The sequence below is a fragment of the Drosophila biarmipes genome, chromosome X, assembly GCF_025231255.1.
Source record: "Drosophila biarmipes strain raj3 chromosome X, RU_DBia_V1.1, whole genome shotgun sequence".
Lineage (NCBI taxonomy): Eukaryota > Metazoa > Arthropoda > Insecta > Diptera > Drosophilidae > Drosophila > Drosophila biarmipes.
The window spans coordinates 24,882,908-24,900,503 of NC_066611.1; the positions used below are offsets into that span (position 1 = coordinate 24,882,908).

Below are 17,596 nucleotides of genomic sequence, written 5' to 3' on the forward strand. Positions count from 1 at the left end.
GGCGGAGGACGAACGGAGAGCCGGCACCCAGGAGGTTTAGGTGAGATCGATAGTTGTAGTTGGGCGCACACACGAGAAAAGTCGGAAAAACAGCTGAGGTTGTGGAGATAATTTATGCAGCTTTCGGTGGTATTGAAAACGAAATTTAAATGCAAACAAGGGAAAGTGTCGGGAAAGCCAGTCTTGCCAACCATCCTCGAACCCAGGTAGTCGCCACCTGTTTTGTTTGGGCCTGCGTTTTGTAGTTGGCTGAAATTCGGCTAGGTGGAAAACACGGGGAAATGGAAAGCGGAAAACAGCCGGGCGATCAGAGGCCATCGAATCTCAGAGAAGGCTCCTCAAATGCGGCTAATGAGCGGCCTGCGTCCGCTTCTCGTGTCGCCGACTTGCAACTTTCCACATTTTTCATTGTGTCGCAGACAAGGCGCAAGGAAAAGCAGCTGGAAAACGGCAGAACGGGAAACCCGCGGCCGGGGCGTGGGATGCGGGAGGGCGTGTCAGAAATTATGTTGGTTGTTTGCTCTAGCCAAGGAAATAATTAAGCAAGACATGGCAGCCGCGGAGACACGGGCAAGAAACCCGAGCATATTTCGTTGGCGCCAAGTCAAAAGTATATATATGCGCCAGATATAGCTGGGCCTTTCTGCACAGCAAAGAAATAGTACAGTTTTCGTTTTAAAACATGGGAAAATATATATTGTACGTCAAGTGGGTTGATCACTCAGTTAGTCTGCTTTTCATCACTGCTGCTACTCACTTATTCGTGGACCATTTTTGAAGTGTATGCGCCTTCCTCAAGATCGTCTCCCCTCGCAACCCTTACTATTTTTAGTTCAACTAAATATAACAGTCTGCCCAAATCGCGCACTAGTCCCCGCCTTGGTTTTCCAAGTGCACGTATTTCCCTATCAGGCTGCAAAAACAAATTCCGAAATTGTCAACAGCTTTTTGTGGGTCTGTGTGCGCGCTGGTTTTCTGTTGCTGCTGCGAGTTAATCTAATTAGTGAGCCACTTGGAGCTGCAGTTTTGATTTACATTTCGAGCTGCCTCTGAAAATTAGCCAGGACCGCCCCTGAAATTTGGGCACCAAAGCTCCGCTAATTTCCGCACAATTCGCTCAAAATGTTCCAAATAGATCGCTGGCCATCCCTGGTCCCTCTTGGCTTTGAGGGCCGGCACTGTTTCGGTTCGATTTCGATTTCGGGTCCGGTCCATTTTATCGCATTTCATTAGCGGCGAACAGCGATCCAATTTGCAATTTCCAATTTACCATTTCCATTTAGTGTTCGCCTCCGCCACGCCTCCGCCCGCCTCTGCTCCCCTTCTAATCCGGCTTCCACTGGGATTTTATTTTATTTATTTATTACGTATACGCAAATGTCGAAGCGCAGCGCGCTCCTTTGTCCTCGGCGTTGCCTTTGTTTGGCCCAGCTGGGCAAATATTTGGCCAACGGGAGCGGCTCGCAGCTCCCTTGATAAGCGATAAGCCCCGTCGCGCCAGGGCCATGAATAAATTAGCTGGCCAGCCCCAGCAGAACTCGCAGTTGGTCAAGAAAACACCGCGGTTTCTGGAGCCCAAGGGTAGGAAATACGAAGGGAAAGTTTTCGAAAGAGGGATCCGGCGAACATCATAATTTAATTTTATTGTAATTTAAGGATTTTGTGCTTACTCAATAATTAAATTGAGGAAGAAGAGCTCGTAGTTGGTCAAGAAAACATCATAAGATGTTATAGACTTACCTATTCTATCCAAATTATTATTCTGAATCCGATTTCAAAGTAGGCCCTGATATGCATTTCGGTTGGCACTTCAGCCAAGTTCTGGGCCAGGTCTCAGCTCCATTTAGTTACAACTGGACCTCCGCCGGCTCTACAACGAAATTTATTTATTTGCTCCAAGTTACTTGTTCGGTGGGCGAAGAAAAAGCCATAAAATAGTGCTTTCCGAATCAGGTGCAGGACCACCATGAGCGCAATCGAGTGTCCCGGGGCGGTGGAGAAGAGGGCTCGCCCGCGAAGATATACGCTGGGCGAGTTGTGCCGGTTGCTCAGGGACGCCGCCCTGACCCGATTCCTTGGCCGGATGGTGCTCTGTCACGATCCCAGGCTGTGCGCCCTCTCGCTGATCCTGGGCCTCGTGGTCCTCGACTTCCTGGCCCGACACTCGCTGGCCCAGCTGCTGGGCATGGCCTGCTCGACGCTCCTGTTCCACGGACTCTTGTACTGCGTCCTCCGGAGGTATGTCCGCTTTCTGCCCTACGAGGAGCTCATCGTCAGGCGGATCAACTCGTCCTGGTCCCGCGGCTTGGGCATCCACGTGGCCAGCGGCCTGGCCCACTGCATCAACCGCTGCGTGGCCACCGCCCAGTTCCTGCTCTTCGGACCGGACATCCGCGCCAGCCTCCTGCTGGGGCTGGTGCTGCTGGAAGTGCGCTCCGTCCTGCGCTGGATAAGCTTCTCCACTCTGATCAAGATCGGTAGGTATCCCTATGAGAACTTAAAGTGTCTCTAAACCTGGTCCAAATGCCGTAGAATTCTGTCCTCGCTCTTAGATTTTGTAGTAAAAAACTAAATTTTTTGCAGGGTTCTGTAAAGTTTCCTTAAAAAATAATCATACGCGTATGCCAGAATTCTTCCACTTCTGACCTATGGATTTGTTGGAATATTTATTAATTTACTCCACCTCTGCTAAATTAATTTATTTATATTTATATATGAATACGTATATTTTGCAATAAGGAGGTTGAGCGCAGACGTCATAAATTTCCGCATAACTGTGAATCGAGAAATATCACTTTAGAATGAAAAAGCATAACCGATAAAAGGGAAGGTTGTGGCAAATATCTGTCATCTATAATGCTTGACATTACATTATAGAAAGTTCCCTAAGAGCATATACTTCCTGCTGGGGCATTAAAAATAGTTATCAAAGCTTGAAGTGAACTTTACACCATTATAATATTGGCACATTTCGTTGTTTAATACAGGAAATAATTGTTCCCCCATAGCCTACTGCATGGCATTTGCCCTGCCGAAACTGTGGGAGGCCCTTCTTCTCTACCTGGACCTGCATCCCTTTGTGATCCGTCACCGCCTGCTGGTCCAACTGCTGCAGAGCTTTTTAAGCAAGGAATTTATCTTCGGGCTCCTCGAGGAGTTGGGCAAGGAAGTGGACCTCTATAGTGCAAGGTACTTCGAGCTGCGAGCAGAGGAAATTCCAGAGGAAGCTGACAATGGGAGGCCGAAAAGTGGCGGGGGAATCGAAAGGGAATCGGGGATCGAAGGACAGTCATCTGAGGACTGAGTCATCTCCCAAAGGTTTTTGTTTTTCGTTACTCATTAGTTCTGTTTAAATTTGTTCGCCGTTTCCGCACAAGCCAGGTACAATGCTGAAAATATCCAATAATAATGTTATACAATATATTAATAATATGATATACACTTATTACACGTTAAAATTTCCGTTTTCATTTATTCACTTGTTATTAATTATGCAACAAGAACTTGTATTTTTACAAGTTTTGGTTTGGTCTGCGATCTATTTTTGGATTTTAACACAAATTTACAATAATTTAACAAGGCTAAATTATAAAAAGAACTCGCCACTGTACAACACTGGCATTCTAAATATGTACGTATCCCCAAAAGTTTCCTTCCATTTTATTATTTTTAAATTATAAATAAAAAGTCTTTTTGTTTATAACATTACTACATAAGAAAATTGCTTTTCAGGGCTAGATAGACTTAAAATGTACAAAATAAGCCAGCACTGCACAGCACTGGTAGTTTCATGCATCATTTTCCTGTTTCTAAATGCAAGCCATAGGAAGTACACATGACCTCACTCTGACTTAGCTCTTGACCTGTTTTTCCTGAATTTATGTTCCCCAGTAATGTGAGGAGCTGGAGCTTATGCGATTTTCGGCGTGGAAATTAATTAAGTCCCCTGCTTTCCCGCGCAACTCGTGGGCGATAAAAATCGCGTCCCGAACGTGACAAACGACGCTGAAGTTGAAGGCGCCGAGAGCAAACAGGCATACGACGCGTCGATGATGGGTGTTCCTGGTGTGTGGAAAGTGGGTGGCGGTGGGCCACGTGGGCTAAGGTGGGCGACAGTGGGTGGTGGGTGCAGCAGGGCGCGGTCAGTGGTTAATCATTAAAGCCGCCTCCCGGGCCAGGGCTCAAGATGGTCGGATTTATTCATTAGCGGGGTGTTTGGGGCCTGCGAAATCACTGTGGCCCAGTGGGGCATTAAAGATTTAGGGAGCTCTCGGCAGGAAGTACACGAAAATCGGCGGAGAAGGCGCCAGGAAGTGGGTGGAGTTGGGCAAGGGGAGCGAGGGGAGCGAGGGGAGCGAGGGGAGGAAAGCCTTTCTTCTTGCAATTTGCACTCAATTGCAATTTCCGTTCGCCGCTGCCGTTTGCTACGTGGCTGCCACGTGAAAAGCCATCTGCCCGCCCGATTTTCCAGCACCCTGCCACCCTTGCTTTCCTACGCCCCGCCTACGTGCTGAGCGGCGCAAAACGCGCAGAAATTTGTTTTGCCATTTTGTTTAGCTCTTAGTTGTTGCTGCGGTGCGGGCGGACCGTCCCTTTCCTCACCTCCCCCTCCCCTTCCCCCCACCCGTGTTGTTTTTTAAATATCAATATAAAACGTGACAGAATGGACTTTTGGCTCTACAAGGCTTAGGAAGCACCGCGGACGAGGAGCGGGGACCTACACTGGGAATATCTGATGCTCATTTTGTGCTTGGCTCACTTTGCAGAAATTGCATAAAACTGACAAATTGCGAAATGAGGTCGCAACAAGGAATCTTGTATCTCGTTGGGCCAGTAGCTACGCTTCCAATCGATTGGCATTTGAATCTGAAAACTACAATTTTTGAACATTTTTTCGAAGAAGATAATGTCACAAGCCCAGGCAACAAGTTGGGTCAAAAAATAAATTACCCAAAAAGTGATGAGGATAACAGTCGGACTTTTATTCGTGCGCCCCGACTTGACCAAACTATGGTTAAAACCAAAAGTGGGTCTTTGGTCAGAAGCCATTTGATTTTTCGTAGCTGAGGATTGTGTGGCACAAAAATATGAAACACTTTTCCACGTGCACCGTTTAAAGTAAGTCCCGGGCGCAGGGAGCAGCGTTTCCGTAAGCGGTTTAACTGCCCGGCGATGGACTGGCATAAGTAGGCGGCGGGCGGGCGAAAGGGGCGGGGCGGGTCACGCATTATAATCCGTTTACGTACGTCACCCCCGTCGCAAATCCCTGCTGAAATCCAAGGAAACCGACTTAGCTGTCCCTCAGAATTGCGGAATTAGTGGAGGACGTCGGAAAACCAGGAGACGGCAGCTGGGGGAACTGGAATCACGTGGCCACGAGGTGGAGCTCTGCCTAGGCTATTATTTGCGTAACAAAAAGGCGTTTTAAAGACGGAAATGAAGATGGTTCGGAATACTTGGTACTCACTTGTCTCGTATTCACTTTGGGATCGAGGCACCGCCAAAATATCCCCGGAACAGCCCTAGTCCCTTGGAACTTGAAGCCCTTTTCGGTGGCTGTTGCCATTGCGCAGCGCAGCGCTGGGAAGAAGATGCCCCCGGCCAGAGGATGATGATGATGACTCCAGCTCCTGCTCCTGCTCCAATTGCAGTTCCAAAAGGCACATGCGGTTCCCCTCGGATGCCATCGGGGTCGCTGCCTCGGCTCTGGCTCGGGCTCGGGCTCGGCCAAATGGACTCACGGTCGATGACGCCGCCTTTGAAAGGACTCCGCACTATTCCCGTTTGAATGGGAAATCAGACAGAGGTTCCCCGGTTTCCATGGCACTGCATTGTGCGCCCGTGCACCCCTCCGTGGGGCGGCGGGGGTGCACAACTGTGTGGGAGGGCTCTGGGGCGGTGGGGATCGCATTCAGCGAGTGCTTTATGGCCATGTTCGGGTGTTCGGCACTCCGACTGCCACTGCTTTATGAATGCATAATTTTATTATGCACAAATTCTATTTACAGCGCGACACGTTGCGTGAACGGTTCGCGGGCGCGGAGTGCGAGGGTCGCCGCAAACTTCGGCCGTGCCGTCCCGCGGCCGTCCCTTTGGAGCCGTAATTTTTCGATTTCACCTGACTGCCCATTTGATTGTAATTAATATTTGCATTTCAATTGCAGTTGCGCTGGTGGCGCAGTAAACCGGTTTGTGGCCAGCAGCCAAATGTTTGTCACTCCCCAGTCGCCCCCCAATTATCACATATGGCAGGACATTGATTAAACATTTAACTGTCCATAAGTATCTCAATAAGTATTTCGGCGCCCGAAAAACAATTTCCAGCGGCTAATTGTGGGTGCTTAGTGGGATCGGTTTTGTTTGCCAGCCCCAAACCGACCGAAAGTCAACCGAGTGGAAGGAAACAACAGGCTTGGATTGAGTTCGGCTTACACAGGCAGAAAATGCCTTGCCCTGAAAGCCTATTAAATCACGAATTTAGGCAGAGGTTAAAGTAACAGATATTGTGGTGTATATTTTAAGGCAAATTATACAAATTATATTAATTAAATGTAAAATTATTTAAATATTGCTTATTCCTCGAGACTACTTGAAAGCTTAGTTTTTGAATATGCTTTATATGCTAGCTACTACTTTTAGACTTTAAGGAAATTTAAAAAATGCTTATAAAATGTAATTCTTTAAATCTGTGCAAATGTTCTGAGATTTATAACTTAGATGTATATTATATTAAGACTTTAGTTCTTCATCAAAAGATAACATTTAATGCCTTACAGATATTTTTATTTTACGGAATATCTCGTTAAAAATATCTGCCAGCTCTATTTTTTCCGTGCAGGGACTCCATGGGCATCTGGTTATGGCACCCGGCGATGATTGCTTCCCTCAGGGCGCTCAGCATCGACATTGACATGGTCCAGTGCGTATAAATCAACAGCTGCAGCAGGTTTTCCGGCGCAGCGGTGGGGGTTGAAACGGGGACAGCAGCCGGCAGCGGGTTAAAAATCTTTTCAAGTGGTCAACGGACGCAAATCCCTGTATCCCAGTGTCCCCACATCCCTGCATCCCTGTATCCCTGTGCCCCACAAGTCCTACATCCCGCATCCTTGTGCCTTTGCGGTTGAATTAAGACAAACAAAAGGCACTGGCAGAAAATGCGGACTGGGAATGGAGAGCTCTGCTTAGATTACGCATACGCCGTGTTGAGCACTGGTCCTTTAGGCCTGGGTCTCGGGTTTGGGCGGGGAAAGGGGGTCGAGAAAGAAAGTGCAACACACATGCACGGCAACAGAAGCAGCTGGAGAATGGAAACAGGAGACAGGAGACAGGAGACAGGAGAGAGGAGAATGTGGAGTGGAGTGGAGAAAGAAAAGGACCTGGAGTGGCAGGGCAGAAACGAAAAAGGGCAAGCGCAAAATGTAAATGGGCTTTTCACAAAATGAATATTAAATTGCAAGTGGGGCAAGAAAAGGCGGCGGCCGGGGTGGCGAAAAGAAGGCCGGCTTAGCCAAAGGGTGTTAGACGTGTCTGAGCCGACATTCACATGGCCCAAACCGAGACCGAAACAGAAACCGAAGCCGAAGCCTCCAATGGGCCTGGCTTGGGAGTTCTTTGCGGTTCCCCCGTCCACATACTCATTTCCCGAGCATTTCTTTTGTGGCCGATGTGAATATGATTATCGCCGTGATTGCCGAGCTGGGAAGTCCGACAGCCCAAAGGACGGCATTTTCGGCACCCTCTTTGGCCTGTCTATTGGGGAGCCATTGTGAAATGAAAATACCACCCTTAAATAGGCTTGAATCTTTACTATTTCAAATAGTTTTTAGGTTAAAAACCTAGGTTAAAATTTGATTTCAGCACGATATTATCTTTATTATTTGTATTTTAGGGTTCCAGTTATGAGTGTTGAGCGTTCGGCAGAAAGAAAATGTAATTTCCCCTCAACAAAGACGAGCGCATCATTTCTGCTGGCTGGCCTAATGAGCTTATGGTAACGAGCGTTTGCCGCGGTTATTCCTGAAAGCGGCTGAAAGTTGCTCCTTCGGCAAATGCTAATCCCAATTAGAAACCGCAGCCCGACTAATTAGCATTGGGGGAGGCCGGATATCCGACTTGTTTTGTGGCATTTTCCCAGATAGATGAGGAATTTGTGCAGATTCCTGGAAACGCCCAGGAAAAGTCTCTCTCGCCCACCACCCTCCGGCCCGCTCCCGCCGCCTACTTATATGACATGGCATATGCATTGTTTTCAAAATGATTTGCGGTTCTAATTTTTCGCACAGAGGCGGGGCTGGAAGGGGGCCTGGGGGGTGCTTTGTCGTCGCTCCTTATTTTTGTGGCTTTCGCTGCACAACTTGAACAGAGGCCCAGCCACGCCCCCTTTTCATACTGCCACTCCACTTCGCCCCGCCAGTGTCCACAGAAGTGTGCAGCAAGTAAGATGCCGCCACAAACCGCATGCAGCTCCAGTCGCGGTGAACTATCGCATCTTGCTTGCAAGTACACTGGGAAAAATGCCTGAAAAATTAAGACAGCTTTTTAGATTCCTAAGAACCCTTAGGTTGCAGAGGTAGAAACTGGATTTTACAAGACCCAGCTTTGGTTCGAATTTAGTTTTTAGCTTATATTGCAAGGGAAAAATTTATAAAAGCAGTGTTTATTTTCCCTTTCTTAGAAGAGAATGCACTATACAAAATATACATATACGGAATTACAACTACCCCTGGGATCCTCTTTTGGGAGGCGCAACTTGGCTTACAACCTTGTGCTGGTGGCAATGGCAAGGCTTTTCTCCCAGTGCACCGCTGTGCCCTGCTCATTTTGTGTGTTTCTCGAGCTGAGGCGCCAAAACAAAGCAGAAACTTCGCCTGGTTCAACATTTCAACTGCTTGGAAATTTATTCATTCCCATTCCCGTGCCCAACCCATCGCCCGTGCCATCTGCATCTCCGTCTTCATTTGTCTGCCGTTTTGTATTTGAGCATCTCGGTATTTGAGTTTCGGCCCGATGCCACGCCCCCAGCCCCTACTAAATGCCACACAAAAACTTTGTCGAGCAAATAAGTAAATTTTTAATTGAAGCCCACATGGGAGGCAAGGGCGCAACACGAAATTTGATAATTCAAATGGCAGAACGTTTAATATTTGATGTTGGCTCACAGCTCACAGCTCACAGCTCAGAGCTCACAGCTCAGAGCTCACAGGCAGCGCCCCACACCGCCAGCGTTCCAGTGAGTTTAATTTCATTTGTCGAAATCAATTAAAATGCCTTTCAAAATTTATCACCTGCAAAAACGGACGATTTGCGAAAATTGGACTCGGCTCCTTTCGCCCTCGAGTGCCTCAATTACTCTCTGGCCAACTTCAACTGCAGGCGAATGCAAAAGTTTTCGTCCCTTCGTTCTTCCGTCCCAAGCCCCTTCGGCCGGAGCCAACACATTTTTTGTGCCCGGAAAGTTGAGGTAAGTTGTGTACTGAAGTCGAAAGTTTTCCCACACACGTCCCAGGAAAGCGGGGGTAAGCTGCAAGTTCTGCATGGCGGAGGACAAATATTTTTCAACAACTCCTCAATGTTGCCAGTGGGCTTTGAATTGCCACTGAACTCAGAAGCTGCAATCGGAGACTTTGGGTAGGGCGGGCAGGAACAGCTGCGGTCGCCACAATAGTCCAGGTCAGGGCATCCTTGGCTCTTTCCAGTTGCTTCCATGAAGTCTGCAGCCCGGCTTCCGCTATAAAATAGTGGGCTAACCTAACCTAAGTAAAATAATTCTTAAAATGTCTTTCTTATTTCCTAATGGTGTCTATGTTGGTTTTCAAATAGTGCCTAACATTTTCTGTACGAAATACTCATTTTTTATGCATATATTTGTAACTCTGTACAGAAATCTAATAATTAAACTGAACTCAGGCCTCACCCATTGACTTTGTATAGGTGTGGATTTTAGGGTCCAAAACACCAGCAGTAAAAATGCCTCTGACATTTATTTGTACACTTTTTGGAAAAATTCTACTACCCTATTAGGCTGACCACACCTGTGGGAAAAGGGGAAAACGGAAGAGTTTGTTTTGCGAATTTACCATGTCGTGGTTGCAGTTCTTACTTTAACAATCAGCGTTGACTAAATCAGAGCTGCTCTGTTGCTCCTGCTGTTGCAGCTGCAGTTGTTGCTGCTGCTGTTGTGACGTCGCTGCTGCGCTGCATGTTGTTGCTGCTGATTTATCTGGCGAGTGCGCCAAACGCATGTAAACAAGCGTCGTGGCAGGCATGTGTTTTCCCGCACTCCCGCCGGAAAAGCCACCCGGAAAAGCGCCAGCGCTCCATAATGCGCTACTCAGTTTGGCAACGAGGTCCTCTGATTCTGCCCACATAAGTAGGCAATGCATTTTTCCCAACTGCAGGACCACCGATTTTGGATGTTCTGACAACACAGGCTATCGATTCCATCCCTTGATTCGGAAATTTATTTGTGATCAAAGATTTAGAAAAAATAAGTTTTTAGATATCGGTAAGGAATTGAATTACGAGCTTAACGAGGTGTGACAATTCACATTTCTGTCCCATTCCACAATTTGCCGACCAAAATACTGATTTTTTTGGGCAAAAACGGCATGTAAAATCTGTTGGACGTTATTTTTAAGCCGGTTTTAGGTCGTAAATCAAGTGAAATCAAGGCTTACAACAAAAAGAACGACTGTTATGAGCGAGTCTTTAGATCACTTCACCTTCACTTTTTGGAAAATTTATTTTTTGAAAAATTTTTGACCTTTTGTAAGGGGTCATTTTTTCCAAAAATTTTGAAAAAAAATGAGTTTTTAGATTTAATTGTCAATCGATAGGGAATTTAATTACGAGCTCAGCGAGGTATGGCATTCTTTATTCTGTGCCCATTTCACAATTTGCCGAGCAAAATACTGATTTTTTGGGGCAAAATAGGATGTATAATTTTTCGGACGAAAATACGTTATTTTTAAGCCCTTTTTAAGTCGTAACTTAGTCAAATCCGGAAGTACAGAAAAAATACCGCCTGTTAAGCAAGGCTATCGATCCCCATCACTTTGGTATGTATCTTTGTTACCCCTATTTTCCCATGTGTACAATGTACACTAAACAGACACATGGCTGCCCTCTAATGGCCGCAAATTAAAGACTTTGGACCAAAGCTTAACTTTCATTAATCGCGGCAAATGTCAGTGCACAGATTTCCCGCTAAAAGAGTTGGGAAAACAGAGAACGAGAGAAAGTGGGAGAAAGGCGGCGGCTGGGGCGGCAAACGAGGTGGGGGGACAATGTGGGGCACTGCAGCTACAACAAACTATCAAAATAAATAACAGAACGTGACGGCCACGTAACGTGCCACACTCTCCCGCCGCCCCTCGTTTGCCACACCCCCTTAACCCCCAACAGCCCCAACACCCCACCCCTTTGGACCACCACACAATTGCCACACAAACGAAACTTTTCAGCCACGAAAATTGCACATAAAACTTAATTAGTTTTTTCTCTCTGTTTGGCCAGCTTGTGTGTGTGCTGTGAGCCTGTGTGTGTTTCGTGCTGTTTGGCCATTTTTATCATTTGCACTTAATTAATTAAGTTGTAGCATTTTTATTGCCGCACAACAATAACAACAGCAAAAAGAACTGCGTAGTACACATGTTAAGAGTAGTTGCTGCTAGAATACAAAATGGAAGAGCCAATCGGGAAGTAGCCACCAGAAACTGTTGGCCGGCAGAAGGAATTTCATTAAGATTGCCAGTAATTACAGAGTAAAAGTTGAAAAATCTTTGGGGGAAGTTTGCTAGAAGTGTGTTTGAAAAATGCTTTCCGCTTTCCGGGAATCCGATCCTTAAAGATGTATTCATTCGTATTGATACTAAAGATACGCTCAGTTGAGTTGGATAAATTGCTCTGTGAGCAGCCTAAAGTAAGTGGGTGAAGTGGAAGCACCTGCAGGTCTTGATTTCTGATTTCCGATTATGAAGCCGTAACTGGATTTGCACGAGCCGGGCGAGGCAAAAATGTATAGTACATATGTCGCGGCAAGTAAGTGCCAATAGGTATAAAAAATTGATCGCCTGCGCGGGCGCCACCTAGCGGGCCTTATGCTACGGCTGCCGTAAGCCGCAAGCCGTAGGTCGGCAGTCGTAAGTCGTAAGCCGTAAAAATGAATAGTCAGGCGATGGGTATGCGAGTGGAAATGGGAATGGCGGGGCTGTTTTCGACCTGGTCGTCGACTTCAAGTACGTGTAATATCAATAAAATTAAGCCGAGACAAGGGCCCGAAAGCCAGACGACCAGAGAGCCTTGCGTGCAATCATAAAAACGCGACAGTGCCAAACAATAAGCTGAAAGCCTCTTACATGTATTTTTATGCCCCACCCACGGCACACCGCCCGCCGCCCACCGCCCGACGCCCGTTCACCCACTCAACGCCGCACTTGGCCGCCCAGCCGCCCAGCCGCCCAGCCACCCAACGCCCAGCCACCATGATGACGCCGTCGTGTCGCTTCTAATGCGACTTGAAAAGTCAACGACATCCGGAACGGCAGGAACGGGTTAACGGGTGGGGTCTGGAGTGGTGCAGTTGGGCACTGGGTGTCAAGGGAGAGGGCGGTTCGTGGGGCACCGAGAGCGAAAGGCTTCTAAATGCGGCCCGTCATTGTTTTGCCGTGAAGGAACTGGCAACTGAAATCCCTGCCCCGAACCAGAAGTCCTGCTCCTCGATCTGTGCCACCCACTCGCTGCATTTGGGTGGTGCACAGTGGTGCAGGATGTCATTGTTGGGCCATTAAATGTTGCCACTTAATCACCTACTTATTCATTTTATTTTCATAGGGATTTTTCAACTGACATTAAACGTTTAAAAATTTATTTAAGATCGAAAATATGGTTGGCCTCCTATATTTGCTTTAGAATATTTGCCGATTTAATTAACAAATACGTGGAGCGGTTTTCAAACCTTTAAGATCCGAAGCTGTACATTATTTTATTATTTGTGATTTGAACACTTTCGTTTTATTAAATAGTACAAGACTGCACATTAAAAAAGCTATTCAATAAAATCTAGTTAATTTGTATTGAAGCCTACAAACATAAGCTTGAAATTTGGACTCCTAACCGAGTTTGGGGGCCACGAAATCGATCGAATAAAAATTGGACTTGCGATTGAAACTGGGAGTTCGAAACGGTTGCTATGGCTATGGCTAGTGGCACTGGCCCGCTGGACGCCGGGAGAACACAAAGCCCGCGGGAGGGTTAGCATCGCCGGCTGGAGATCGGGATGGAGGTCCACTTGAAGATCCAGGTGAAGATCCAGTTGCAGCCGCAGACCCAAATCCGAGTCCGAAGCCTTCCGCCGACTGCGGGTCGGGGTTGCGGAACTGCTCGGCCGAGATGCGGGTGAATAGGATGCCCACGCCCTCGATCATCGAGAGCAGAACTCCGCCGACGATGGCGCTGCCGAACATGGCCGCCACCCCGTTCCGCGAGGAGAGGACCCCGCCAGCCACTGCCCCGCTCACTATGGAGTTCCACGGATCCTCCTTCTTGCGCAGATGCACCAGGCCGCAGTCCACGATGCTGAAGATGAAGCCCCAGGAGGCGAAGCCTCCGCCGACAGTCGGCGCCCTGGCCTTCACCGCGGCCATTCCCCCGGCGAACCGGCGGCGCAGGCCCTGCGGCGCGTTCCGGAATCCCCTCAGCCCCTGGAAGAGACCGCCTCCGAAGCAGCCCATGGCGAAGGCGCCGCCACAGTCGTCGACGATGCGATAGGGGCAGGGCTCACGCGAATACTCCTCCATTCCCATTTGGCAGCTTTCCGTGTCGTAATGTATCCGGCCGAAACTGTGAAGTTGAAAACTGGAAAGAATTTTAGTTCGTTAGCTCCACACACGACTTATCACTGGTTCGAAATGAGTGTGAACTGGCGATCGGTGCTGCGAGGTAGAGTGATATGACGCCGCCTGCTACTCAGCGGAAACTTAAATCAGTGTATTTACCTGGATAATGTATTGGTAAGAGTTTTCTGGCTATTCCATCGCAAAACACACATTTTATGGGTACTTTTAACCAATAATTTTTCATTTCAACAATTTCACGGCTCTTTCTGTAGAGGAAAACCCTCGGTATTTGTTTTCTATATAAGGGGTGGTTATTATCCATTTGAAGGTGGATTTTATCTCCAAGGACCAGAAGAGCAGTATTACTCCCAAAGGGGATCATATCGATCCCCAAGAAACATAGAGCACGCCCTCCGAAAGGCCTAGAGGCAATCCATTTTGCATAGACAGCCGCCCAGTGTTCGGCTCCTCCGGTGGTGTTGTTGCTGGGTGAAGTGCTGCTTAAATATGAAAAACTAACTCGCAGCTGCTTTTCACATTTTCCTGCACTTGACACTAAATTCACTTTGGCCAAGTGGGTGCTTGGTGCACTTGAAGCGCACTTTCGCTTGACAACAAACCCACCGTCGGCCTGGCAGCCACATCCCCGTCCATGCAGCCACGTATCCACACACTCGCATCCTTGGAGCCAGCACATCCACAGGCACAAGGGCAGGTGCGCTGCGTACGGACCACACACGTACGTATATATTTTATTACTTAAATAAATTACAAAACGGTAGTCGGTTAACCAGGGCCAAGCCAAAGCCGAATGGCCACCCATCCGGCGGCTGCATAGTTGAGGAGCTTAGCGCATAATATATTGTTGCAGTGCAGCAGCAACATTCCGGCCAACAAAGGCAACAAAATGTTTGCCGGAGCGGCGCTGGGAGGTCCTGCGTGCCCCTCCTCCGGGGATAACTTCCAACTGCCAAGTGCAGGACTGGAGAGCTGGGAGCTCGGGAGCTGGGAAACCAATGTGAAGTGCGAGGCGGCGCAGGACAGGTGAGCTGTCAAGCTGGCGAACTGCAGCTGCAACTGCAGCGGAAACGCAGCGCATTTCGAGTGCCAAACTTCGCGGCTCGGGCAACTTTTCGGCCCGCCGCCCGCCTGCCTCCAGCCAACAGCCTCTTAAAAAGTTATGATCTCGTTGATTAAAGATCTCTGATATTTTCCCGAAGTTTCCGTTCCTCCAAAAGCCATTTACCCCTGCCGTTTGCCTGCAACTGCCCCGCACATGCGAGCTTTGGGTGGCCACCTTTTAATGTGGCCTAATGATTCCCCAGCACATAATGCTTCATTTAAAACATCCCCTTTGCATAGTAAAATAAAACAAATTTACAAACACTACGATATTTCGCATGCCACTAGCTTGGCAGTTTTTCTTTACCCATTTTCACTTTTTCTCAAACGCCACAATTATAGTTTCCTGTTGGAATGCAAATCGACTGTAAAGTTGACCAGTCACCAGGCGAACATAAGCGTTTAGCAGTTGTCAAGCGATCAGCTGATCAGCGAAATATAGCTTTCTGGGAGATGGCCTCGTGACTTCTTCCTTTTGTCACGACCTGAGCAAATACATAGGATTTAATATTTATTTTGCGCATATCGTGAGAATGTCGTGAAGAACTCGTGAAACCGCCAAGGTTGCCCATCTCTAGTCTGCACTCCCTGCTCAACTAACGGTTCCTTTCCATTGTGTTCACTGTCAATAAGTCAACGGGGAGAGGGGAAATATGGAAGAGGCCGCCATCTTGAAAAAAACAGCTGTTTAAGTTAGCTTATGGCTACCAGCTGCCACTTGCTGTGTTTTCTGTTCGCCTGGTGTCTTAGATTCTGGCACCAAGCATTTCGACTGAGAAAATGTTAAGAAGTCCTTGGATTTTTTCGGGTAAAATTCTTTATTCCTGATTTCAGACACCAGGCGAACATAAACGTTTAGAAGGTGTCGAAACGATCAGCTGATCAGTTTATTGTGAGCTCATCGGAGATGCCCTCATGATTTCTTCCCTTTGTCACGCTCTCATCAAATACATGGGAATCCATTTTTAAGTCGTGCTTATCGTGACTAGATCGTGACAAGCTCGTGACGAACTCGTGAAATCGTTATGCTTGCGCATCTCTAGTCTGCGTTTTGTTCTTAACCAACGGTTCTTTCCCATGGAGATCGGTTCCTATTGGTCAATGGGAGAGGGGAAATATGGAAGCAGACGCCATTTTGAAAAAAATCAGCTGTTTAAGCTAGCTTTTAGCTACCAGCTGCCACTTGCTATGTTTTCTGTTCGCCTGGTGTCTCAGAGTCTTACACCAAGCATTTCGACTGAGAAAATGTTACGAAGTCCTTGGATTTTTTGGGGTGAATTTCTTAGTTCCTAATTTCAGACACCAGGCGAACATAAACGTTTAGCAGGTGTCGAAACGATCAGCTGATCAGATTATTCTGAGCTCATCGGAGATGCTCTCATGATTGCTTCCCTTTGTCACGGTCTCATCAAATACATGGGAATTCATTTTTAAGTCGTGCTTATCGTGACTAGATCGTGACAAGCTCGTGACGGACTCGTGAAACCACCATGCTCGCGCATCTCTCGTCTGCTCATTTTTCGCAACCAACGGTTCTTTCCCATGGAGATCGCTTCCTATTGGTCAATGGGAGAGGGGAAATATGGAAGCAGACGCCATTTTGAAAAAAATCAGCTGTTTAAGCTAGCTTTTAGCTACAAGCTGCCACTTGCTATGTTTTCTGTTCGCCTGGTGTCTCAGAGTCTTACACCAAGCATTTCGACTGAGAAAATGTTACGAAGTCCTTGGATTTTTTGGGGTGAATTTCTTAGTTCCTAATTTCAGACACCAGGCGAACATAAACGATTAGGAGGTGTCGAAACGATCAGCTGATCAGTTTATTCTGAGCTTATCAGAGATGCCCTCATGATTGCTTCCCTTTGTCACGGTATCAGCAAATACATGGGGTTTCATTTTAATATCGTGCTTATCGTGACTAGATCGTGACAAGCTTGTGACGGACTCGTGAAACCACCATGCTCGCGCATCTCTCGTCTGCTCTTTTTTCGCAACCAACGGTTCTTTCCCATGGAGAACGCATTCTATTGGTCAATGGGAGAGGGGGGAGAGGGCGCTTTTGGCTACCAGCTGCCACTTGCTGTGCTTTCTGTTCGCCTGGTGTCTCAGAGTCTTACACCAAGCATTTCTACTGAGAAAATGTTTCGAAGTCCTTGGATTTTTTGACAAGCTTGTGACGGACTCGTGAAACCACCATGCTCGCGCATCTCTCGTCTGCTCTTTTTTCGCAACCAACGGTTCTTTCCCATGGAGAACGCAATCTATTGGTCAATGGGAGAGGGGGGAGAGGGCGCTTTTGGCTACCAGCTGCCACTTGCTGTGCTTTCTGTTCGCCTGGTGTCTCAGAGTCTTACACCAAGCACTTCTACTGAGAAAATGTTTCGAAGTCCTTGGATTTTTTGGGGTGAATTTCTTAGTTCCTAATTTCAGACACCAGGCGAACATAAACGTTTAGGAGGTGTCGAAACGATCAGCTGATCAGTTTATTCTGAGCTTATCAGAGATGCCCTCATGATTGCTTCCCTTTGTCACGGTATCAGCAAATACATGGGGTTTCATTTTAATATCGTGCTTATCGTGACTAGATCGTGACAAGCTTGTGACGGACTCGTGAAACCACCATGCTCGCGCATCTCTCGTCT

General features: G+C 47.5%; 2 protein-coding genes across 3 annotated transcripts; one reads left to right on the forward strand and one right to left on the reverse strand.

Moving 5' to 3' along the window:
* The first annotated feature begins 1,817 nt into the window (after positions 1 to 1,817).
* LOC108027484 (uncharacterized) lies at positions 1,818 to 3,470 on the forward strand. Of its 2 annotated transcripts, none has more exons than XM_050886408.1 (2): positions 1,818 to 2,477; positions 2,988 to 3,470. In XM_050886408.1, exons 1-2 carry the CDS (start codon positions 1,967 to 1,969, stop codon positions 3,302 to 3,304), a joined length of 828 nt encoding a protein of 275 aa, XP_050742365.1. In that variant the 5' UTR covers positions 1,818 to 1,966; the 3' UTR covers positions 3,305 to 3,470. The 2 variants fall into 2 exon arrangements, with proteins under 2 accessions (XP_050742365.1, XP_016954418.1); XM_017098929.3 differs by having other exon boundaries at positions 1,823 to 2,477; positions 3,009 to 3,470.
* A 9,583-nt stretch (positions 3,471 to 13,053) lies between these two features.
* On the reverse strand, positions 13,054 to 13,937 carry LOC108027508 (mitochondrial import inner membrane translocase subunit Tim17-B). The gene has a single exon (XM_017098951.3). The coding sequence runs from the start codon at positions 13,800 to 13,802 to the stop codon at positions 13,200 to 13,202; it is 603 nt and encodes a 200-aa protein (XP_016954440.1). The 5' UTR covers positions 13,803 to 13,937; the 3' UTR covers positions 13,054 to 13,199.
* Between the last annotated feature and the right edge of the window lie 3,659 nt (positions 13,938 to 17,596).

Coding starts and splice junctions, on each gene's coding strand:
- LOC108027484 (XM_050886408.1), top strand. CDS start 1,967: ATGAGCGCAATCGAGTGTCCCGGGGCGGTGGAGAAGAGGGCTCGCCCG. Junction 2,478..2,987: donor CTCCACTCTGATCAAGATCG/GTAGGTATCCCT, acceptor TGTTTAATACAG/GAAATAATTGTTCCCCCATA.
- LOC108027508 (XM_017098951.3), bottom strand. CDS start 13,802: ATGGGAATGGAGGAGTATTCGCGTGAGCCCTGCCCCTATCGCATCGTC.